Source organism: Pleurodeles waltl, chromosome 9 (genome assembly GCF_031143425.1).
Source record: "Pleurodeles waltl isolate 20211129_DDA chromosome 9, aPleWal1.hap1.20221129, whole genome shotgun sequence".
Classification (NCBI taxonomy): domain Eukaryota; kingdom Metazoa; phylum Chordata; class Amphibia; order Caudata; family Salamandridae; genus Pleurodeles; species Pleurodeles waltl.
This window is the reverse complement of record NC_090448.1, coordinates 337,997,167-338,023,747: the sequence shown is the minus strand read 5'-3', so window position 1 is coordinate 338,023,747 and position 26,581 is coordinate 337,997,167. Positions and strand designations below refer to the sequence as shown.

Genomic DNA, 26,581 nt, shown 5'->3' with positions numbered 1-26,581 from the left:
CCCTGCCCTCAACTCAACTCAGCGCAAGTCGATGTCCCAGTCAAGAGGAATGTCCTGCGACTAATCAGAGTCTGAAGTCGCCTCCATCCCATTCCAAGTCCTCGGGTGATTCAGTAAGTTTAACAAACAAATTCAGTAACAAAAGTCTAAGAAGTCGAGGCGCTCTTTGACTTCTTCTTGTCCATCGAGACGAGGGAGTGTCAACACTCTAGGCCTTGTTCTGCGGAACCTGTGCCTGGGCCAACTGTACGCCTCTCCGAATTTCCGGGAGCAGGAGCGCCCCTGCATAATTCTGAGAGTTTTGAGGCCATGTACCTCATTTTTGGGCAGACCAACCCTGCTGGAGCAGATTCAGGCCCCTCAGAGTCCGAGAGGGCCCCTTTGGATTCTTCGCGAGCAGCTTGAGCCTCGGCGTCAAGGAGCCCCCAGGGATCCAGTCCTGGATCCGGACCGACACCGGTTGTGCCACCTTGACAGACGCTGATGCTCCCGGCGACGTCTGCGCCAACATGTGGGGCCATCCTCATTGTAATTTCCCACTCTGACATGGAGCCAGATGAGCGTTAACCTTGCCTCCTCGTACGGATTCTGAGCCCTTTTCCTATGCGCTAGGCTTTGGGGATGAATTGAAGGGATTGCTGTACCCTTTCGCATACCAGTGCAACAAAAGTGAAATAGACTGGGGTGTAGACTCGGGTGAAGGCAGCGGGCTGGACAAATCTCCTGAAACTGGCATGCTTTTGATGGTGAGGAGGGCAGCTGAGGTCCTGGACCTTCAACTGCCCTTGGTGGCCATCAAGACTAATCTCTTGACAGAGGTACTGCAACCGGGAACTTCCGCCTTAGAACCCCTGGTCCTGTTCAGTGATGCCCTCAGTGACATCCTACTGGGTACCTGGTCAGAACCCTCTACAGGGGCTCCTGTGAACAGGATGATTACATCCTGACATCGTCCCGCACCTGGGGCTCACGTTTCTTGAAACAGCACCAACCCCCTGAGAACTTGGTGGCCCAAGCCTCTCCTTCCCAATGTGTGTTCCCTTCCGCTTCCCCCAGGCAGGGAATCCAAATGGTTCTACTCGCTTGGAAAGATTTTTTCTTCTGCCAGCCTTGCATTGGGGGCAGTGAACACTGCATGCCTTTTGGGCGGTTATTCCTGCAATTCAGTGGGATACGGTTGCACAACAGGAGGAGGCAGGGGTTGTACTCTCTCAGGCTGTTGCAGATGGGAGGGATGCAGCAAAATTCACAATTTGATGCAGGACCTGACCGACACACTAGGTAGAGTGGTTTCTTCTACACTGGCCCCGACGCTCCACTCCTGGCTTAGTATGTCTGACTTTTTGGAGGATGTTCAGGCTTCTTTGATGGAACCCATCTCTTAGGGGACAAGGCAGACTAGGTGCTCAAGCACTTCCAGGATTCTCGGGCTACAGCCAGGTCCTTGGGCCTCGCAGCAGCCCCTCGTCCCCCGTCTGCCTTTTGCCCCTTTCGTGTTTTGTGACTACAGAATGGGACTTCATCCACTCCCATTCCCAGTCAGCCACTGTGCTGCATGTGCTGCCCAGTCTCTGCATGGCCAAAGGCACAGGACCCACTGCCCTTGTGAGTCAGGTGGCCAGTGGTCTGGTCCGTCCACCTCCCCTCCCTCTACACCTTCCTAGTATACCTTCCCCCTCCAAGGACCAGTAGGAGACAGGATTCGCCATCACCTGTCCCTCTGGCAATCTATCACTTCAACCAGGTGGGTTTTGCAGATAGTGCAAAGGGGCTACTCCCTCCCCTTCAAGATTACCCCTCCATCCATGTCACCATCCTATGATAGGATGCTGGAGAATCATTTGTCACTTCTCTGCGAGGACATGTTGGCTCTTCAGGCCGGGTGGGGGGGGGGGGGGGGGGGGGGTTAGAGAGAAGGCTCCAGTACCAGAAGTAGGCTACAGTTGCTATTTCTGCTACTTTCTGGTTCCCAAAAAGGACAAGGGTCTTTACCCTAACCTAGACCTTCGTATCCTCAGTCTTTTCTCAAGAAGGAGAAGTTCATGATACTCATGTTGGCTCAGGTCTTGTCTGCCCTGGACCCAGGAGACTGAATGGTAGCATTGGACTTGCAGGACAGTTATGTTCATATCCCCATCCTGCCTACCTACAGACAATACTTCCGGTTGCGCCACGAGCACTTCCAGTTCACTGTGCTCCGCTTTGGCCTTACCTGTGTACCTAGTGTGTTCACCAAGGTGATGAAGGTGGTTGTGGATCATTTGCGGAGACGGGGGGGGGTTCTGCTTTCCCCAGACGTGACAAATGGCTGTTGAAGGCAAGTTGGCCCCAGGCTGAGATCTCCCACCTCCAGATTACAGTGGACCTCCTGCATTCACTGGGGTTCACTATAAACATGCCGAAGTCACAATTGACTCAATCTCAGACGCTCAGGTTCATCTGAGCTGTTCTGGACACAGTGCAGTTTCTGGTTTATCCTTCCGAGTGGCAAGTCCAGGATATTCACGCTATGATACCCATGTTTCAGCCTCTATCCTGGATTTTGGTGAGAATGACTCTGATGCTGCTGTGCCTCATGGCCTCCGGCATCCTGCCGGTGATACGTGCCAGGTGGCATATGCAGGCTCTGCAGTGGGACCTGAAGTTCCTGTGGGCGCGATATCAGGGAAATCTCTACCATAGGGTCCAGATCTCAGACGGAACTGCGCAATAACTGCAGTGGTGGTCAAAAAACCTCAGTTGAATCAGAGGCAGTTTCCTCTCCCTTCCCCATACAGATCTAACAGTAGTGACAGATGCACCACTGCTGGGATGGGGCGGCCATCTTAGAGCAATGGAGATAAGAGGCATCTGTTCTCTGGCGGAAGCAGAACTCCACATCGACATGGTGGAGCTCCGTGCAGTCTGGCTGGCATGGAAAGCCTTTCTTCCCTCTGTCAATGGAAAGATGGTGCAGGTGTTCACAGACAACACCACCGCCATATGATATTGCAACAATCAGGGCGGGGTGGGGTTGTGGACCCTTTGTCAAAAGGCTCTGCGCCTCTGGACATGGCTGGAACAGCAGGGCATATCCCTGGTAGTTCAACATCTGAAAATGCCTATCGGATTACAGATGGTTTCTCCACCTGGAGATGGCTCAAGGTCTCTTTCAGCAGTGGGGGGAGCCTTGGTTAGATCTGTTTGCCTTTACAGAGAATGCACAATGTCTGCAGTTTTGCAGGTTGGAGTTTCCAAGGCGGCAATCCCTCTGAGATGCTTTGTCTTGAGTAGAGTTCAGGCCTCCTGTACGCCTTTCCACCCATACCACTCCTGCCCATAGTTCTCAAGAAGATCAAGAACGACCGTACACAAGTATTTCTGCAACAGAACCTGTCCACTTTCCACCTTCTAGCATGGAGATTGAGCGGCAGCAGTTGACAGCCTTTAAACTTCCTCCTGAAGTATGTAACAACCTTGGCAGCCAGGCGTCCCTCTATCAATGCGGTATACGCCTGTCATTGGAAGAAATTTGAGGCATGGTGCAGAGACAAATCTTTTGAACCCCTTTAGCCAGGCGTCCCTCTACCAACGCAGTATACACCTGTCATTGGAAGAAATTTGAGGCATGGTGCAGAGACAAGTCTTTCGAACCCTCTCTCTCCAACATCCTGTTGTTCATTCTGTCCCTTGCCCAGCAGGGCTCTGCTCTGGGCAATCTTAAGGCATTTTTGTCTGCTATTTCTGCTTTTTTGTAGTTGCCTGATCAACCTTTTTTTTATGTCTCCTATTCTACATTGGCTACTCAAAAGACTTGCACATCTTTTTCCTCTATTCCCATTCATTATGCCCCAGTGGGATTTAAATTTGGTTCTGACATTTTGGATGTGCACTCCTCTTGAACCTCTCCACAATTGTCCTCTTAGGCTTTTCACATTGAAAACACCCTTCTTTGTGGCAATTAACTTTGACCCCAAAGTGACTGAGCACAGACTTTGTCATCTGTGCTGCCCTATCTTTTTGTCTATCCGGACAAAGTGGTGATTCGCACTAGGGCCTTTTTTCTTCCAAAAGTGGTGTCGCCCTTTCATGTCGGCGATTCCATCACCTTGCCTACTTTTTACACTCCACCACATCCTTTTAAGGAAGAGGAGAGACTCCACCACCTGGACCCAAAAAGAGGGTTGGGGGTTCTACCTTGATCGTACAAAAGGGTTCCTGGTGGATGACCAACTCTTTGTAGGGTATGTAGGTGTGAAGTATGGTTGGGCAGTGCAGAAGCGTATCATCCATAGATGGGTCATACTCCGCATTATGATCTGGTAATGGCTAAAAATCAAACCTGTGAAGGTTTGCACACGCATTCTACCTGAGCTAAAGCTGTTGGAGCACGTGTAATTCCGGTCCAGGACAAGTGCCAGGCAGCAATGTGGCTATCTCTACACGCATTTACCAAAAACTACTGCCTGGTCAGTCAGGTCCTTCGGGATGAGCGATGTGCCCGTTCAGTCCTGTAGGACTTTCCAGTTTGAACTTGGTTCTCAGACACACCACTCAATGGATGGTATTGCTTCTGTATCTATTCAAAGGTAAGGAATCTGCAGCTTGAAGTGTCTTTCAGATGGACAAGTTACTTACCTTCGGTAACGCTGTATCTGGTAGACAATATATTTACAGATTTCTTACCAACCCATCTATCCTCCCCGATCTGCAAACTGATTTCTATGGGAAGGACTCCTCTTCTGCACCCTATTTTTGACACACTCGTAGTCGCTGTTCTTCATAGTTCTCCACTTTTGACATGGGAAATTGCGAAAAGAAACTAATGTCAGCGCACCTGGGTGGCACCTATAAAGGGCCCGTGACGCCGTATCCGGTGCTGAGAATAACGGACACAGAGCCAATCACCGCAACCTGCTGATCACCAGGGGTTCTGCTCACAAAAATCTTTTGGATCCAGTCGAGATGCCTGGGGAAAATCCAATGGAAAGGAATCTGCAGCTATATATAGTCTTTACCAGGTATGGCATTACTAAAGGTAGGTAACATGTCTATCTGGGACTGCTGCTTAAGAAAGGAAAGTGATAATCATGTTATGGCAGTACAGTGGAATTGAGGAGGTGATCTCATCTCTATGAGAAGTGTCATAGGGCTTGAGTGAGAAATGTAAATGTGTCTTGGCAACAGTTTTAAGTAGTTTTATGGGAGTGACTTCTCTGAAGGAGTACTATGTCAAAGGGTGAATAGATTTACAAATTCAAATTGCATTTTGGGTGTTCTTGAGCTTGGGGTATGTCTGTTTAAAAAAAAAAAAAAAACTGTAGATTTGGCTTTGGAAATAAGTCTTTGACTACATTTCTTCCGATTTTCAGTAGAGGGTTTTTAAACCAAATATATTCAGTGATTCTGAGACAATTCCTTTTCTCTTTCAAATCTCTTGCTTACCATTCAGCTAATTTTCTGATTTTCTGTCTAAGTCTTTTGGAGCAACCATGTCCATAATCCCTGTCATGGTCTCTGTGTACTGAGCTTTCCACCAACTGACTTCATATTCTAAAGAGATGGAATGTAGTGGATGCTCATGAAGTATTTTCATTATTCTTGAAGTCTATCCCACTAGTAGGGTCACCTGTGTTGTCCAAAAGGTCATACTTTCAAGGAGTGACCTGAGGCAGGGATTGTTGTGGGTTAATTATACGCGTGGCTTGGGCACGCATCTTTTACCTTTTCTTAAGCCTGCGGCCTGTGCCCTTTCACATACATATGTGCTCTGATTTCATTTCTTCTGTTTTTTCATTTATAGTTAGCTTGCTTTCAGCTGAGATGTTTTTATTTTCTAATCATCTGTAACTTTGTGATTCAGTGAAAGCATTGTTATTATTATTATGTGCACAACATTTCACCATGTACCCCTGTCCAAGGCTGACAAGAACAGCATATAATAATCAAGCTAGCAATTTTCACCACAAGCGAATGTAAACAGTTCAACAATTAGGCACATGCCCTCGTCAGGCCTTTTTCACAGAACAAAAATATCTTTCTTATAAAAACACTGTGTAGGGCACGGGACAACAGGGAGGGCATTCCAGCCAGTATTCCGTCCATGCTGCACGCCATCTTCATTGCTGACCTCAACACTGTCCCTGCAGCAAATCCAGGAGACGGCGAGCAAACCCATATCTTCCAGGTAATGGGGGTGGGTGCTCCCCTCATGGTCTAAATATGGACAGATTGGGCTATCACTGCTATGCTCTCGCTTAGGAGTTAGGTGTTAGGTAGAATTTATCTATATTATACCAATATGTTGGTACTGTTTATTTTCTTCTCGCTGGCCACCACCATTCAAATTCTGTTATATCGCATTTCCCTAATAATTGCAGCTCATATTTTATCGTAGATTGCAGTCTTTCCACTATATGTATTGAAAACCATCCTGCATATCTTTTTTTTGGCCTGTGTGTGTGCATGAGACCTTTTGCTAACAAGAGAAAGAGGTGACATTCGTCTATTACAACTTCCCCTAAGAAGCCACAGAGTGTCGTGTTTCAGGCTGCCACTAATCACCTTTTCTTTCAGGGTTGGGGGCCAAGACGGTGTGAGATTGACTCAGTCACCCACAAACAGTGGTGTGCTGCCTCCCCTAATCCAGCAGTCTTGTTCTAATAATGGGAGTCCTACAACATGGTGTTGCCAAAGTTGGTAAGGCACTCCATATACAGGTCCCCTGACTATCTCTGTCTCACACACACACTATAGGTACACTAAGTATCATTTTGCTGAGGCGTTCTTGGTCTTAGGGAAAATCATCCTCAGCTGAATAGGGAGCTGTAGGTTGTTCAAGCTTGAACCTTAGAAGGATTTCCCCTTTTGTGTTCCTGACTCTGATATCTGTTCTTTGATATGGCAGAACCAGTAAATATTCAAGAAACTGTAGACAATCTGTCGCACAGTTCCTTTTAGCTAATGGTTTAACAAATGAGGGTGGGGATGTCACATTCTTAGTTGAAGCTCAAGACGCTTGGAGAACAGAAATATTCTAATCATGGATCACCTTCCCAGAAATAAATGCTGACTCCAACACATTTCATACATACAGAGTAGTGGTGGTGCCCTTACAGTACAGAGCATATCAATATTTAGAAATACCTCTAAATTATCAAGAACACCAAGATTGGTTTAATGGCACCATTTCACATGTAATACAACCCATTAGGCTAGGACCTTTAAGCAATGACAGTCCAACGCAGCCAACATACCCACCACATCGTAATGTGCACACTCTGCCAATAGCGTAAGTACACACCTTATACAATGTGCTAGTGGCAATATTTAGACAATACAATTCATAAGGTGGACTTTAAACACCGCCCCAACGAGGGCTGCTCCAGCTATAAATAACTTGGCCATTACAGGGATAAATCCACAAACTGTCCATTCAATAATGGGAAAAGCGCCCACTGAGTGGTAAAAGATTCTCTTCTGGGTTGCACAAAAAAACAAACCATCTTGAAGCAGTGTTTCCACATACGGGACCCAAAGACAAACATAAAATTCTCACAGTATGCTTGCCATTTGGAATGGTTCCCTCAATAGAGGACTAAACCACTTAGGACACAGTCTTTGCCACAAAATATACCATTTCACATGGTGCACCAGCACTTGTGAATTTACCAGAAGTGTTGGAACAAATTCAAAATGCCCCGTCCTGGGGATGAAACTGATGCGCAAAATTCACACAGTGTCCTCAATAATTTTAAGCAATGTTAAAAGGGAAGCAGCAGCACTGGCAATTCGCCAGCAGCTCCAGGACGTTCCTTAGCAGGAACAGGAACACGAGCTGCCAAAGATTATTTCTGAAACTTAAACTAGTATAGGTCGGGGTAGTCTGGGGGCAAGACCAACTACAGAGTACTTCCACTAAGAAGGGTACTGAGCAAACGCAAAATAACTCTAAAAAAACGCTGGGTTAAACAAAAACAAAATAAAGATAGAAGAACACAAAGAGGAGAATCTCCACCACCGGAAACCTTGGAAAAAAGATACAACCTTAGACATAGGGAAACTTTAAAAACACAAGATAGATATCAGTATACTGACAGTCACCAATCTTGTTCCTTCCAGGACACACCAGATAAACTGAGTGACTGAGGATGGTCAGAACATCGAAGCGACTACGTGAAACTGAAAAAGGACTCCCAACACTCCTCAGAGACTTTTACAAAAAAGGAAGAGTAACTTGCACAGCAAAACAAACAATTTAAAAAGAAAAAAGTGGCAGCAATTTCAATTAAAGATGCCACTCATAATGAGAACATTGTTGAAGAACAGGCCTAAGGCAGTGACTCTGCTAGACAATGTGGCAGAGGTCACAATATGTCACCAGAGTCTTATAGGTCTTCTGGATGTGACAGCGGACAGGCATGTATGCCCACCAGAAAGGATATACAGATTAAACCTACTGATTGAGGGAGACATAAAGCGCACTATTAAAAGTAATCTTCTGTGGAAGATTAACACTAAATTATTATATTTTATTGGCAGAAAAGGATTGGACACCTGAATATGTCTGTGTGCTCCCAGAGGAAAGTCTTTGTAGTGCACAAGGCCCTACCAGTGCACAAGGCCATACGTTTGCTCTCCTAGCCCCAGACACACTACAGAGGGTTTGAGAGTGCCTTCTGTAAGGACAGGCACAGCCCTGTTCAGATGCAAATGTCAGCTCCTCTCACCACTCTAGCCCAGGAGTACCTATCAGGATATGAAGGGCACACCTCAACTACCTTTTTGTGACTGTCTAGAGAGAATTCACAAACAGCCCAACCACCATCCTGACCCAGACATGTATTCCACAACCAGACAGAGGCACAGAATGGTAAAGCAAGAAAATGCCCAATTTCTAAAAGTGGCATTTTCAAACTTACAATTTAAAAACAAAGCACCAAAAGATGTATTTTTAAATTGTGAGTTCAGAACCCCAAACTCCATATCTCGATCTGCCCACAATGGTAAGTTACACTTGAAAGATATTTTCAGGCAATCCCCATGTTAACCTACGGGAGAGATAGACCTTTCAATAGTGAAACCCGAATTTAGCAGTATTTCATTATCAGGACATGTGAAACATACCAGTAAACGTCCTACCTTTTAAATATACTGCCAGAGTTTTTTTTTCTTACAAAATCCAGCGTCTGAGAGCCGGGATGTAAGCACCTTCAGCACGTTAGGCTCTCAGCTGTGTTTTTGTCGTTAACCCCAAGGGTATAAGAAAAGTCTCAGGTAGTTTCTACCCGTGTCACATAAATATTACGTGATATTGATCGCATGGTGTTGTCTTAAGTCAATGACATTTACCTAACTGGTTGACGACCTCAATGCGCATTTGGTCTGGGTTTGTTTTAGGATTTGTTGCCCAAGGCTACACATTGAACTTAAACAAAACCAGAATTGCCTTTTATAGTGTCCTATTTTTAGGATACTAATTATCTGATGAAGGCAAAAGCCTAGCCCCTCACGTTCTCAAAAAGTGTGCTCATCTTCAACCTCCAAACTCCATCAAGAAACTGCAGTCATTACTGGGTTTCTTTAATTTTGGCAGAACATACATTCCAGATTATACACAACGCTTAAAACCACTTTATTATTAAATCAGTCCAGATTTTTCAAGCAGACACTGGACAGCAGAACATACATGCATACTCAGAGAGTTACACCAAGACATTCTATCAGCACAACACTAAGACACATGTGACAGCAAAACAGATTTGTTCATCTGAATAATTCCTGGTGCCATCTAGTTCACCATTGTTGCATTTAATGAGGGGGACACGGTACCCATAGCATACATATCACACTTGTTCTCTAACACATAGCAAAGGTTTACACCAACAGATGCCTGTCATTAAGGAGAGGCCACTTGCCCAAGGGAAACTCATTATTGTTGTTACCCTGGTGCCAGTCCTTGTGGCGGTTACCAAAAATAGCGTCATAAATGCAAAAGCATTACATACACGCTGGATCCAGTGGGCGGCCTCCCTGACTTGCACTGATGTTGATTGTTTTCGACCCCAAACTACAAACCCTCACATTTCTGCAAAATGAACTTGAGTACCCTGTGTCCACTAACATCATGCATCTTGATCATTTACACTGATGGTTCAGCACAGCCAGCTTTAGATATAAAATATCAGTGCTCCCATGCTTGCGCAGCAGTTAGTGGAGTAATGAGGGATGGTACATTCCACCCTCAACATACCTACACCCAGACCCTAGGGGACTGCACAACTTGTAGTGCTTAAGGCACTGATTTTGCCACTGGAACATACGGATCTTGGACAGTCCACTTTGATTTTGTGTAATTTGTACTACTGTGTCCGGTCTTACAATGATTACTTACATCTTTGGCTCCTGAATGGGTTCAGAGATTCAAAAAGGAACACCATCAAACACAAAAAATCTTGTTGGGGAAGGTAGCAGAATTTGAGGACAGACTACCAAGAGCTCATGTAGTTCATACAGTGGGACACCAGCGTGTACGAGTGCACGTTGTAGGAAATGCTTTGGCTGACAAAGCTGCCAAATCCGCAGTAGCTGCGGCTTCTGTTGCTGCAATTACTCATTCTCATGTGAGACTGGATAATGAGACATTGGCTACTATAAAAGCTTCGGCTGAAGGCAAGCCTTTACTAAAAACATACCCTGCTAAATATACCTACCACCTCAGTGCCCAAAGTATTGCACTTACAACAATTCCAGGTGTGGGTGATTCACTAATCAAGATCAGATCTCATTGAAGCAGCGTATGAGGGTGTTGCTTCTTTCCATGCTAGTGTGGCAGCAAATATTTCCTTGCTACAAAAATTCTGTTGGTGGCCAGGTGTATACAAACAGACCAAACAGTATGTCCTTTGCTGTGACATCGGTCAACAAATTAAAGGGTCTGCCATCAAACGCCCAACGCAGAGACCTCTCCTAGTTTCCAATAAACCACTACAATGTGTTTACCTGGACCATTGCGGTCCCTTACAACCTACTGGTGCATACAAATACATCTTAGTTGCTGATGATTCATGTTCTAGATTCCTCTGGATGTGGCCACAACATTCTCCTGACTCCCAACTTTTTTTTTTTTTTTTAGAGATTTGCAAGTCTTCATCATGACGCATGCGGTTGCAGCATTCCACTCAGACTAGGGCCCTGCCTTTGCCTCCAGGGTATTCAGGGACACCATGGCAACAGTGGGTGTTCAACTCCATTTCTTGTCTCCATATCATCCCGAAAGAAATTCTATTGTGGAGCGGAACAACCGAGACGCAAAGCAATTCTTAACAGCAAGGGTATTCGGTTCTGTTCGCAGTTGGCCTCCACCTATATGGTGTCCAGAGAGCACTAAATAATTTGCCTAGAAGATTCTTGGGAGGACGCACCCCTTACGATGTCCTGTTTGGAATACCTATGTATGTCCCAGGTCTTGATGGCCTTGGGGCAGTGTTGGCAGAAACACCATTTGACATAAATGAACGTGTCACTGTTTTACAAAAAAAACACAACCATTCTGTGATGAACATTCAGCTGCCTATGCCACCACCTTGTGAATGAGAGATTTGCCAGCAGTGTCTACCGGCCTCGACTCCTAAAGTAGGGGATCTAGCATGAGAAAACAATTGCTGGAAAGAAGGAATTTGGCCCATAGTATAGAGTACCAGTTCCAGCCCTGGGAATTCACTGTACCAGAACTGTCATCGTACCACCGTTATCTGGTTCTAAAGAAAACTGTCTTGTTTCAATTGACAACGTCAGATTGCACCATGTGGCTGTTCCTGCACAGTAGACCACGAGGATTCCAGGGTTTTTTCCCTAGCCTCTGTCACTACCCAACGAGATATACCTTTACAAGCACTCAATAATGCTTCTAAAAGTACCAATGCTACATTTGTCTCCCTGAGCTTGAAGAGGGTGGAGAATGAACTTCTGCTACTTCCTGTCACCACTTCACAGAACAGGAAACATCCAAACTATGGATCTCTACTTCTTCAATTAGACGTCATTCAAAATGTATATGCCATTTTTACATCATGGACAAAGTCAACTGAGGTCCATTATGCAGCTGGGTTGGACACTGCAGGTTCTTAAAAGTGACCCTGGCAGCATGTCGACTCTATGGCGTTATTTGGCACCCTCAATTGGACCAGATAACGGCAGATAATGGCTGAAAAGGAAGCGAGTTACATTATGCTTAACATTGAGAAAATGGAAGAGTTGCCTTTACTGTAGCATAAACTCCATCAGCAGTATGGCTAATACATGTGGTAATCCATCTGCCCATTTCTACCTTTCAATTCAGCAAGTCTGAAACATTTTGCAGTTGGCAGATTTGAGCAGTTAGGGGACAGAGACATGTGCGAGGTGTGGGAGTTGCCTTTCACTTACAAATGTTCAAACGGTGAAACAGAGGCCTTTCTTAGCGGAAGCGAATAGGAGACTGCTGTTAGTCATTCTATGATATGCAAGCAGGTGCCCTTGCACTTCACTTGTAACGCTGCCATAGGGAACATAGCATGTTATCTGAAGAATACTCCCATCTCTTTGATTTACCCAGTGTTTCAGATACTTTCAAATGGAAGTTATGTGATTCTAAACAGTGAAGGCTGTTGGGGATTGAAGCCTGGAATCGCCTTTGTGATTTTGATTTCTCAGATTGTAAGTTACTGTGGCCATGTGTTATATCCCCCCACATGAGAGATAAAATTAGCAGCAAATTGCTACTTTAAATGTAAATGTTGCAAATGTAAATGTGCAGACTAAATGTGCTATTGTTCTCAAAACATGTGGCTCTGACATCAACCAGAGAGACCTATGACCTCCAGCTAGCAAGGTCATCAGCAGAGATGCAGTCCTTATTAAATACCATCTCCCCCAATAATTTTGGAAAGTTGGTGAGCAACATTGTATACGCCTTCAATTGTGCACTTTTTTAAGGCTGTCGGGTATGAATTTATTAGCACCCTCCAGAGTATGGGGGTCATTATGAACATGGCGGTCCAGACTGCCATGCCGGCGGTGGCGGAAATTACCGCCACCGGCATGACGGTCTGGACTGCCATATGTTTCACATGGGAGACCGTCACAGGCGGAACTCCGCTACCGCCGCCAGGCAGCCTGACGATGGCCGAGTTCCTTATCCGACAGGGCATTGCTGCCCGCTGGATAAAGAACCTGTGTTCCCCCAGCCTTTCCCTGGTGGTTTCCCCTGCCAGGGAATTGCTGGCGAAAGGGGTGTTCCGGGGTCCCCTGCACTGCCCATGCACTTGGCATGGGCCCCTTGCACAGCCCCGTCACTGCCTGATTTACGGGCAGTGGTATGCACAACAGGTGCTGCTGCACCCGCCGAACTGCGACGGGCCCAGCAGAATGTTCTTTATTGGGCTAGCGGGGTCTTCAACGGGCTGGAGGTCTGTGTTTAGACTGCCAGCATGAACACGGCGGGAACTCTCGCTGTGTTCATAATGACCCCCCTATACTTGGAGAGATACCTTCAGCCACCCATTCACTTTTTTTCAATTGTCTTTGGTGGATTTCCAATAACTATGGCATTGATTTACAGCATTTTGCTGTTGCATTTTTTAGATACGCAATGGCCTTCCCAGCTCAGCAAAGCGGAGCAGTGGAGCTCCCACCAAGCCCATCTGTAATGATCGCATGATGGATTAATTTGGTGCTTCACTGTTGGAGGAGCTTGAGCTGAATTGGTCATTGACATTTTGACCAATACTGACCTGTATGCAGCCAGATCTGTTAATGTTCTCGCTGAGTGCTTAATCATGAACATGTCCATTCAGACTCCGGTTCATACGCAAGGCATCATATGAGCCACCGCTTGTGGATTTCCTGGCTCCTTCCACATCTGCTGCTGCCAGGAATGTGGCAACCTTAGCCGGTCCTATGGGTGAGGCTTATGCAATGGGAAGGGTGTTGTGGGGTCATTGTACATTCTGCTTCGGCATGCATATTTTTGCTTAGCTTAGGCCTGTGCCCTTTCACCTACACATGTGCTCTGATTTCATTTATTTTGTTTCTTTCATTTTTAGTCATCCTGCTTTCAGTGAGGATGTTTTTATTATCTAATCAGCTGTAACTTTGTGATTCTGTGAAAGCATTGTTATTATTCTGTGCACAATATTTTACCATGTACCCCTGTCTAAGGCTTACAGTAACAGAAACTGAATATCCAGCTAGCAATTGTCGCCACAAGTATAACACTTAAGCACATGCTTTTCACACAGAACGAAAATATGTTTCTTATAAAAACACTGCATAGGCCAGTGGACAAAGGGGAGGGCATCCGTCCACCCTGCATGCCATTTTCAGTGCTGATCTCGGCCCTGTTCCTGCAACCAGCCTAGGAGACTGCAGGCAAACCCCTATCTTCCAGGTAAAATGGGTAGGTGCTCCTCTCATAGATTAAGTACGGACAGATTGGGCTATCACCGCTATGCTCTAGCTTAGGAGTTAGAGGTTAGGCAGAATTCATCTCTGTATGCTACTCCAATAATTTGGACTGATAGAAGGATCTAAGGGCAGAATTGAGATGGGCAATTTAAGTGTTCTTAGGCAACAACAAGTCAGAAACCCTCCTTGGGGTGATGAGGAGGGGTAGTTGGCTTTGGCACAGGGCAAATAGTGTTACTGTCATCAGCTGTTATGGTTCGGGCTATTTACCGTTGGTGTCCTAAGGTCCTCCTTGCTACAGTTCGGCATACTAGGCTGGGTATACCCTTGCTGTACTTGGTTCTCAGGGTAGCGACTGCGAGCAGTCCAAAGTGTCTCTGGGTGTTAGTGTGTGGGTACAGACTCAGAGCTGAAGCAGTAAATCAGTAGGGTCGTTAAATGAATTTCCAGTCTGGTACTTTTCTTTTACAGAAAGAGACATACTTAAATAACAACTGAAACATGATAAGGTACATAAAAAAAAGAAGTTGCACTTCTGTGAAGCACGCTACGGGATATACAGGGTTCCCTATACAGAGAAACAAAGTCTTAGACTAAAGTGTATCACTATGGCAAAATGGAACAATTTTCCTCTAATCTGTGACCCATTAATCAGTCCTTAATCTTTGACTAGGCAGCACTTGTACACAGGTTGCAGTTATTTTTCAAGACCCCACCAAATTCTGCTTAGCCAATTTTAAAGTCATTTTCAGTCAGTTAGGCCCTTATTATGAGTATGGCGGTCGAACCGCTGCTTTACCAGGATGCCGCTGATCGACAGCCTGGCGGTGCCAGTGGTCCTAATCCGCCAGGGCAGTGCTCCTGGGGATTACAAGTCCCCTCACTGCCGTCTTTTGCATGGCCGTTCCACCGCCATGCAAAGGCGGTGGAGATGGGGTGCTAGCAGCCCCATGGGTGTCCCTGCCCTGCCCGTACACTTTGCATGGGTAGTACAGGCCCCGCCCCATGGACAGCCCTGTCGCGCTTTTCACTGCCTGAATTACAGGCAGTGAAAAGAGCCACGGGTGCTGTCACACCCAATGCACAGCAACATTATGAGCTGGCATCAATGTTGTGGCCTGTTTCCCAATGGCCCAGCGATATTTGCAAAACGATTAAGAGCAGTACTACCCTATTTAATGCAGTCTGGGATTTTGGTAGAGTGAGACAGGTTAGTGACAACAGAAGGAAAAGGTGCACCTGATTTATGTGGTACTGAGATTGTTGTGAATCCGTGCTCCTTGTTAGGAGTTCTCAACCCACCCTCCCTTAGGGGCCAATAAGCCTGATTCTTTGCCATACAGGCTTCTTTGCCCTCCTAAGTATGGTTCTGAATCAGTTGTAGTTTTCCCAAAATGTGCGGAGGTTGTTTGCATCACGTAGAGTACTTAGGGCAGAAGAGTAATTTTTACCACCACCAGTCTCCACAGCCATGAGAGGGAGCCTCCCATCCAAAAGCTCAGGTCTGTTTGGGCCATAGAAAAAAGGTCTCATAGTTACGCTGTGGCGTTTTCTCCAATGGGAGTGAATCTGCAATCCCAGATAAGGGACCCCCTGTGTAGCCGAAAGAGAAGGGGAATTGTTGAGTGAGTTGTTGGGGGTCTGCGTGTGGGTTTGTAAGTCCCAATATTTTCATTTTCTGGAAATTAACTTTAAACCCGGAGACACTGCCAAAAGATTCTAGTTCTGTTATCTGGTGTGGGAGGGATGTGTAAGGGTAGGTAAGGGATATCATTATATCATCTGCATACATAGTCAATTTGTGTTCCCTGCCGCCCATTGGGATGCCCACAATCAATGGAGTGCCCCGTATCCTCTCTGCCAGGGGCTCCATATGTAGAGCCAATAGAGAGGACGGGGCAGCCCTGCTGAGTGCAGCGCTTAGTAGCGAGAGGTCGTGACAGTGTGCCATTTACCTTGACTTGTGCCCATGGTGCTGCATAGTTGCACAAGATCCATTTCTGGAATCATGAGCCTATTCCAGTTTTGGCTAATACCGACTACAGAAGCTGCCAATGGAAGTGGTCCAACCCTTTTTCAGCGCTGACCGACAGTAAAAGTACTGGTATACGTGCACAGGTAGCCCTGTCCATGAGGTGATAGAGGCGCTTACACTACAACTTCTCTCTGGAATAAATCTGGTATGGTTGGCGTTGATCAGTCCCCGCATATAGGATGCTTGGCAGTCTGCACGTATACTAGTGAAGAGTTTGGCATCCACACTTAACAAGGAGATGAGGCGGTAGGAGGCACATTGCACAGGGTTTTTCCCTTCTTTGAGAATTACTCTAATTGTGCCATTTCTCATTGTGTCAGTAAGTGTTCCTGAGGTGCTGAAGGAATTATATAGGCGTGCTAAGCAAGGGTCCAGGATAGGAGCAAAGGCCTTGTAAAAGAACAATGGGTAGCCATCCTGTCATGGTGCCTACCCCGACGAGGGGTTATAGCTGCCAGGACCTCGGCGGTCCAGATATCTTTACCCACATGCAAGGAGTCGGGACCTGGAATGCAATCCAGAAGAATGGAAGCAGGCTAATAGTGTGCTTCAGCCAGTTGCATGGGTTCCGCCGTATACAGTGCTGCATAGAAACATTCCAAATCTTGAGCTATTTGAAAGTCCTTGCAGACTAGGTCCCCCTGTCCTGTTGTTATTTCAGGTATCCTATGCTTGAGGGCTTGGGTCCGCAGCCTATATGCTAGCAGTCAACCTTCCTTGTTACCCCTGGTTAAAAAGAAAATGTCTGTTTTGTGCATAGTAGCGTATATTATTGCCTCTTATCCTTCCTGTCTTTATTGTGTCGTGCCGAGATGGCTATGAAAGTTCCCCTTATGACTGCTTCAAGTATGTGCCAGAGGAGACCAATGGGGGGTGTCTGGGGTCTCATTACGGTTGAAGTACATGCATATTGTAGTGACAATTTCCATGTTGATATTGCAATAGTTTAGTGTTAAGCCACCAGTTGGCAACTTGGCATGGGGTATTTGGGGTGTGTGTAACGTAAGAACGATATGTGAGTGATCTAAAAGGGCTGCGACTCCCAACTCCACCCCAGTGATAGCTGCCATCAGATGCTGTGTTGCAAGGAAGAAATCTATCTGGGCATAGTTTTGGTGTGTGGCGGAGAAAAATGTGTACCCCATATCTGTGGGATATTTTACTTGCCAAGCATCTTCGAGTCCCATATATTTCAGCCACTGGAGGCTTGTAGCCATAAAGGCCCCAGTTTATCCTAGCCGCTGAACCGACATGTCCATGATAGTGTTTGGGACTAGATTAAAGTCTCCACCTATCAGTACATCATTGTCTGGGGCGTCATAACCCTACCCAAAGTATCCAGGAGGAATGGCTCCTGGTGGTCATTGGGGTCATATATTGTAGCCACTGTGAACGTATATGTATGGTTTGAGATGTAAAGGGAAAGTAGTCTACCAGTCAGCTTTGCCTGTGTTTGCATTTCACGGCCGGGTAAGCTTGTGGCCAAAAGTTTTGCCATCCCTGCTTTCTTCTGGGTGCCTGAGGAGAAAAACTGGTAATCAAACCAGCGGGAACATAGACAATGGCAATCACCCCTGAGGAGATGAGTTTCCTGAAGAAGGCAGACATCACATTTGGTGTCTCTAAGCATGGAAAGAAGGGCTTTATGCTGTACCATAGCACTGAGGCCCCAAACATTGATGCTAAGTTTCTTAATCATGTAAAGGTGTGAGCGATCGAGCACAGCTTACAAGGAAGTGGGGGGAAGCCTCGTGGCATGTGTGATGCAGGCATCCTACTGAAGCTCCAAACCTGCCTTGGGGCCTACAAGACAGCCAAAGGGCAAGGGTGCTGGGGGATTGGCAGAGAAGGATTAAACCTGAACTGAAGAACTAACTGTCTTCCCACTCCTGGGAACCAACAGTGTCACACAATGGGGAAGCATGTCCACAGCAGTCCAGCATCTCTGCAGCCACACCTGGGGAATAGAGGGAGCACTGCCCCACGTCAGTGTTGTGATGCTCCTGTTGCGGCTCCGTCAAAGGGGTCATGTCGGAGAAGGCTTTGATCACCTCAGCAAGGTGTGCATGTTCGATCTGTGGGACATAAGGGTCCATGGATGCGTTCAGTCATTGTCAGGGTTATGTGTACCCCCTTGCAGCTGGAGTTGTTGCAGGAGCGATGCTCGTGCTATGTGGCTTTCGGATGGCGAAGGTTTCACTGTAGATTTCTTGGTAGCACATGAATGCTGGTTTGACTGGGCAGAAAGACAGAACTAGGGCTGGGCCTTGGATTGTTGAGTGTTGTCATCCGATACAGATTCAATTATTAGGATGCTGTGGGCTTCTTCCAAGGTACAAATGGCATGCGTCTCTTTGTTCTAGACAAACACTAGGTGGAAATGATGGCCCCAGCAGTTCTTAGGGTCCTGTGATGTTGGAGTGTCAGTGGGGAGAGGTCAGTGGGGAGAGGTCCTGGAAGACCCAAATCTTTGCACTATTGATAGTGTTTGTGTCTCGGATTGCTGCCATAATGAGTTATTTCTGCCTGAATGAGTGGACGCATGTTAAAATATCTTAAGGCATGCCCGGGGTCTGCTGATACTTTGTTTTGATTGCCAATCAAACAATACTTGGAAGATGTGGGAGAAGCAGCCCTCCGTAATGCGGTAATGCTGGACTAGTGCTACTAACTAGGGCACCTGCTGGTTTGGAAAATATTGCACAGAAGTCTTTGCTGCCAAATGGACCAGACTTCCAGTTTTCCTTGCAGATGATGGTAGATCAGCCGCTTACCTAAAGACACCAAGGGCACTACAGATCCTGACACAAGAGTTCTCAGGGAATCATGCTGCCTGAGCACTCTATTGTCCTGGGAGCCATATTGCTGGACTGAATACTTTTAGAAATGGAAATGTGACTCTCCTGTAGTCTAAACCTGCTGTTTAACCTCTGGTGGGGGAGGCTGGGGAAGTTAATAACATAATGGTTAATTTGCACTTTGATAATAGTTAACATTTCTTGAATCATAACCACCTGCCAATCAGCATCAATCTGGTTATGAAAATGTTTAAGCATCGGTGTGATAGGTGTTTTCTGGCAATTTGTCTCATGGTTAACTCGGGTAGTGCATGACTGTGCTTTGTTTATGCTTTCCATATATACTGATAGTTTGAAATAAAATTGTATTTTATTTTCATGGTTGTGATTGTGGTAGCAAAACCCTAACCAATGATTTAGCTATATGGTCTAGAAAAATCAAATAGCTGTAAATTTCGACGCAAATTAATTTGGCAAGATAAGAAATAATTGAAAGGGGTGTGTGTGATATACTAGTCCAAACCCTTCAATGCTGAGTATGCTTGAGAAACCTCCTTGTCACTTATTGCTTTTGTGAACTGAATGGTATTTCACACATTGGTGTCAGTTCCCCAGTCGAGTCTCTCTAGCAATTCAGAGTGATGAAGACATTAGAGAGGTCCAGTAACAGCACTATTGTGAGTCCATTTAAATTAATAGTAGTTGTGGTGAAGTCAGAAATGACGATAGTTCTTAATGTGACTTCTGTGCCCCTCCTGCAAAATAAATTTACTGTTGGAAGCCAGAAACCCTAGCCTAGGCAATTACTACAACTGGAATATCTAAATAATACACAAAAATGCACAACACTTATACATCAAACACAGATACATTTTTTTATATTTTATTTTATTTGAATTTAAAGGGAAGTTTAGACCTTTTCTAAATGTTTTTTTCTTGTAAAAGATAAGATATGCTAGAGTAGCATAGCACTGTCTTTATTTTATTATATGCAGGTTTTTTTTTTTGACAGACCATTTAAAAAGTTAAATATTACATTATGTTTTTAATTTATATAAAAATCATTAGATAGTTAATATTTAATTTTCTGAACAATTGCAGATCACCTAAGTAGGCTTCATAGAACCCCTAGGGTCCCAGGGCCACAGGTTAAGAACCAGTGCCATATGTTAAATAATGCGTCTTCCATGCTGCCATCAGGATGAAATACAGTTTGTTAATCTGAAACAGACGTGCTCCTTAGGTGAATGCTGTCAGTTGACTGAAGTCGTATCTTTCTGGGAATCTCCCTTTTAATACACAATTACAAAAAAGTTGGTAGTTAGAAAGATCACTGCCTTGTGTATTTTCTTAGTGTATTGGAGCTGAAGTGAAGTCTTATTTATTTGTTACATATCACAAAATGTAATATAATGCTTGTAATTGTTGTTGTTTTAGTAGTGTGTTGTCTAATTATTAATTTCTGCTTTATTTAAAAAACAGGTCCTCTTATAGCCACCACTGTCTTTAAATTAACAGCTAAAGAAAAGTTAGAGCTCTACCACGGACAGGACTCCATGAGAAACCATGAAATTCATCATCTTCCAGGTAAGTGATGGGCATTGTTAGGAAAATCTTGTACTTTGTATCCTTGTCATTGCTAAAAAAAAAAAAAAAACTCTCTCTCTCTCTCTCTCTCTCTCTCTCTCTCTCTCTCTCACACACTCTGTCTCTCTCTCTGTGTCTCTGTCTGTCTCTCTCTCTCCCTCTCTCTTTCTCTCTCCCTCTCTTCTCCCCTCCCCCCCCCCCCCACTCCTCTCTCCATGATCACTGCCTACCTTCTACCTTTAATGTAGAACTCCTCAGTTGGGCAGTTGGTCCCAGTCCTGGTTACAACAAGAGTGTAGGGACAGGAGGGGCAGATTATTAAGTAGAGGTTTGATAGGAAATGATGGAATCCATTTTGATTTCCAGAGGGCTCTTTAATGGTCTCAAGGCAAATACAACACGTTTACAATTCTATGTGCTTAAAAGGACTTGCTCCGTTCAAAATGAGAGGGCTATCAACCCTGCAGACCAGCCACATCACTGCATGTCTGTTTTGCTACTTACTTAGGGAGTCTACGGCTGTTTAGAGTTTTAAACATGAACAAACTAAGCAAATATTTACAGATTGAAAAAGTAAAATTAAAAATATTAATATGTTGAGGGAATTTGAATTTTTTCTTAAAAGTAAGGTGGTATCCTTAGCCTGATTTGTGGGAGTAATCCACATACAGTAAACAGTCATTTGGATGAGAGATTGTCTCAGTTAAAGCAGTAGTGTCCGCTAACAAAAAGAGAGGATGCATTAGGGGAAAAAAGATAAACCTATTATGTTACAATCTAGCAAACCTCATTGTCTTTTAGAAATAAAACCAAACTTTGAAAAGACCCAATCTTCCAGATAAAAAACAAACAAATCGAATTTACATATCTTTTGTTTGTGCCTTAAGGAAAAAAAATATTAATTTGTGTATTTGTTGTATACTTGTACCTATAGTTTTGTGTATTCTTGGAGGGTAAAAGAGAAATTGTTTAGTCTATGGTGTCCGGCTTTCAATATTGATTAATTGCACAGAAGAACCACTAAATTACTTCTAATAAAAATATATTTTCCAAGCTATAGTTGTGATCTATACATTAAGCAATCATGATACCTTAAAATATAAAGACTTGCCATTTGAAACAGCTAAGGGCTACAGAGTAAGGGCCTGATTTAGATGTTGGCCGAGGGAATACTCCGTCACAAACGTGACAGTTATCCCGTCTGCTGTATTACGATGCCCATAGGATAGAATTGGATCGTACGGTGGACGGGATATCCGTCACATTTGTGATGGAGTATTCCCTGCCTCCAAAATCCAAATCAGTCTCTTATTGGAAAAGACACACTACCAATCTGCTTTGAATCACATTTATGTGGCAGTCTCAAATATTAGCATCTCACAAGTCAGGAAGCAAATTATGTATTCAAACAGTTTTGTTTTCATTTTCAGCTTATGGTATGATCAAGAGTATTTGTAATGACTAAATGGGTGTAAAAAGTAGGCTTTGTATTTGTAACTTCTTCCACTATCAGAATGTTGTGTTCCTAACCTCCTATTTGGGTTTTCAAATGCTGGGCATAGGAAAAAACGTGTTTCTGTAATCAAGAGTTGTAAGCAGTGTTCATTCATCACTATTTCTCGTATATCTTTCATTGGATGTGAATTAGTCTACATGCCTCGTTTCACATAAGAGTGTAGAATCTCAGGATTAGCTTCTGTGATGTCTGCTTTAACCTACAAAATGATGTGTATATGATTGGGGCCCCTGTCAGACATCAAAGGTGGAATTTAGTGGAGCAGCTTTAAAAGGTCGAGGACCCAAGGCTGTGAAGATCACTTGTATGTCTGGATAAGCAAGATGTCTGTAGAGATACTAGTGTAGAAAAATAGAGGGTTTGATTTTGTTTTTCTTGTCTAGGAGTATGTTAATAGGGACAGTATCGTACAGGTTCTTACTGGCATTTTTATTCCTCATTCAGTAACTGACTGAAGGTTATGTCAGAAGTAGGCCATGCAAGAGAACATGTCAATGTAGTAGTCTTAGGGTCACTGCACATATGTCATAGTGGTGGTGCTATAGAGGATGTGAATATATTTAATACATCATAAGAGAAGTCCCGTGATTCATGGGTGCCCTATTCTGCTTCTAGAATAAACAACATCTTTGGCAAATCAACATCCTACAAAGAGTAGTGGGAAGAAATAGGTTAAGGCACAATTTACACTCTTTATTATTTAAAGAAAATATGTGATAATAGTATATTGGGTTAAATAAATCTGTTGTAACTTGAATGTTTGAAGTAAAAAAGCAGGCCCATAACACAGGTGACGGAAGCAGTTAATATAGATTTGGCCACTAATTATAACCTGCCTTTAGTAATGAGAAGCTGTTATTGATCCAGTAAGACATCATTGTGCCTGCAGGGGTTTCTCACTTTTGGACGCTACTTCCCTATTGTGACATTTGTTTGCCAGGCCCTGAGTCAGCCAGTGGTTACTGAGAGGTATCCTTGGTGGGTACTGTTGTTTACTACCTGTCCGAGAGCCTCACGCATTGTTGTACTCAAGTCATAAAAGTGAGTTTACAGCATGTTTCTATTGTAGAATCACAAGGTATGCACCCTCCTGCCATCTAGTGTATTGGCTTCTAGTGTGTGTGGAATGAGTCGTGATCATATTTCTTTAAATTCGCAATAAATACACCACGGCACAGATCACCCCACATTTTTTCTGTATTTGGTGTTGACAGTTATCATCAGTATGCTACATGTTTAGTTGCAATGTGACCATTGACACTTGCCACCAACAGGCAGAAAATAAGCTTGTTTCTTCGATCCGACATGGCCTTGCTCATAAAAGAACTGCAAAGGAGAGAGGGGTCCTAGTTAACTTTAATACCCTTTTTAAATGTTGTCCTAAATGTAGAGTCCTTTATCGCTAGAGATACATGCATTGGTTGCATGCATGCAGGCTTTTTGATGTAAAAAATCATTAGATAAACATCAGTTTACAAAGATTATAGGTTTCAATGCCATACCAAGATATGGTATGTTCCCAAGTGTAGAAGTTTTACAGATATCTACATTGCATGCACACTCTGTTCAAGACAACGTACAATATTTTGCATTTCTTCAAAATCAGAATTGGATTGCACATGTGTTTCATAGCCATAAATGTTATTGCATCTTTACAAAAAGTAGCACTCATTTTTTGAATGTCCGTAATACATTTCTTCTTGAAATACTGTAAAATGACTTATCTTTAGTAGTGCAGTTCCTGCTTCTACCTACTCTTTAAAAGTTGTCCATATGAGATTTGTAAACCACATTTAGAACCTGTGTGTCCTTGTTAGTCTCAAGGAATTGTTTAAAAAAGCATTGTTTCTGGTGGCTGTTACTTAGATCAGTGAAGTGAGTTAGTTTCCTTGGCAGTGCATAAACTACATTTACAGATGCATAAAGACAGCGTAGTGTTGACTATATAGCCTAAACTATTATCAAATGCTGTCATCATTCATTTAAACAGAATTATAGTTACTGTTAACCACTGGAATGTTGGAGAAAAGAGTGATTGTTTCTTAATGTGAAGAAATGAGTGAGGAGGGTAAGTAGGAATAAAGTACACTGCTCATGATAATCATGGAGAATGACAGTGAGCTGAGGGATCAAATTAAGAGGGCTGTGTTTATGGGGTTTCATAGGCACTACTAGCCTAACATTGTGTTGCTTCCGAAAACTGATCTGGTGGGAGAACACACCCATTTCATGAATGGAGTCACATAACAGGCAATTGCTTCATGTGGATTTTCTATAGGATCATTGGTAATGGGCATTTTACGCAAGAGAAGCATTCCAATTAAAGTAGGTATGTCGCCACTGGGCACATGGGGTTGTAAGGTGATGGTGTCAGAACTGCTTTGTGGAACCAGATAAACCTTTCTTGATGTCTGTGACCAACCACGGCTGGTGGTGAAATTCATAGAGGTGCCCAGATCCTTTCTGGTGGAGGCCCTGACTGGGAACCTGGTAGCATTTGGTGATTTTAATTGGAGGGGGTGGGAGTGGTTGGGAATGTTTAGAATGATTGAGAATGTAGAAATGTGGAGAAAAAAGCCCTCCAGGTTAGGGAAGTTTATAATGGTGATGGAATTGCCTGATGCCTGGCATGCCATCCACAGCATAAGGAGAGAGAAGATCCTTTTTCGCTACTGCACATTTGCCATTCTCAAGATTTAGTAGTTTATTTTTGATGACAAGATATTGCCAGTAAATATGATTTATTTATTTGACGGGAAAGATTTCTGATCATCCCCTCTGTGGTTATGACTTTGGGGAAAGGGAAACATGTGGCCTCGGGTGCTGGCAGCTCTATGTAGGGCATTTATCTGAACCATATTTTATTAATCGTTAAAGAGTTGGAAATTGCTGAATAAATGAGTATCATTAAGCACTTGGTATAGTGAAGTTTCACAAACTAACTCCAAAGGACCAGATTATTCGATTTTTAAAGTATGGACTAGGGAATAAACAGCAGGGCCTGGAAAGAGGAGATAGATAAGGGCTGAAAAGTGAAACATTGGAAAAACGTGGAAGAGGTCTGACAGCAACGTACTGAACTTGTTCAAGCACGGTATTGACTGTTCAACTAATATGGAGACCACGTCAGTAAAATGAATATGTGCTTGATCAAAGGTGTGGTCCAGGCCTCCAACTTAAATTGTGTTAGAGGGGTTACTGAATCTGTGAGGTGAAATCTGTAGAACTTGAAAAATATAGGGGCGATTGATGAAGGTTATGAGTTCCTCTTTGAATGTTCCACTAGTGGATGAACATTATATGGATGAGTTGGAGAGGTTTTAATGATACAAGAGATAGTGTGTATGGAGGGACATATACAGCCGCATATGGCTTCAGGGCAAAATAAACTCCCTACTGCCCACTTCCAAAACTGTGCATTATAATGACTTAGAATGTATTCAGAGAGGGATGGGAGATTTATGGAGCATCATTGTCATGCAGGTACTAAAGGACTGGTTGTGATGCCAGCCTATCTCTCTCTTAAATCTAGAGATCATAGTCGTTGCTAAAATATTTGACAGAAGGTTTCATAGAGTCTTGGCAATGTTTGTCCACCAGGACCAAACCTATATTAAGTCTGGGCATTCAACTCGGCTTGACACCATGTTGACTGCATATTGTCTTGGGTTGTGCTGATATGATTCCCTGGTAACTTGGAGTCTTACTGCTAGACATAGAGAAGGACTTTTATTCCCTAGAGAGCGGTGGTGCGCCTCCTGCCTTTTCTGCTGGTACTCAAGTAGTTGTCAACCTGAGTCAAAAGAAGCCCTGAGCTGAAAGGGTTTCCAGGGTATTGCACTTGCACAATCTGGAAACGATTCTGACAAGATTTAAGGAAGAAGTTCTTAAGTGGAAAAGGCAACCTCTTGATAATGGGAAGAGTAGTTCTGTTCAGAATGATCTTCCGCTGGTTTCTGTATGTAATCCTCAACATGCCAATAGAAATCCATAGGTAATACTTCTAAAATCTAGCTATGTTAGTTATTGAAACACTCAGTATAGTGATGGATCAGAAGATATAGCTTCAGAACTTTAGGAATTGTTATTGGGCATCACAGTTGGATGTGATTGACTGGTAGTTTCCAGGGGTGGTTCCTTCAGTTCGGACAGAAAGGCAACTGGTGGGAGAGAGGACGTTTGCACGTTGTACATGATGGGAGGTTGAGCAAGAAAGCCCCG

At 44.1% G+C, this 26,581-nt stretch overlaps 1 protein-coding gene across 2 annotated transcripts in view; it reads left to right on the top strand.

Moving 5' to 3' along the window:
* Positions 1-26,581, top strand: part of LOC138259269 (zinc finger protein 577-like) — a 166,172-nt gene that overhangs the window by 65,985 nt on the left and 73,606 nt on the right. For both annotated transcript variants that reach the window (XM_069206882.1, XM_069206881.1), the window contains exon 3: positions 20,740-20,844. In XM_069206882.1, the coding sequence (XP_069062983.1) occupies positions 20,740-20,844 (105 nt within the window). The remainder of the gene's footprint in view (positions 1-20,739; positions 20,845-26,581) is intronic.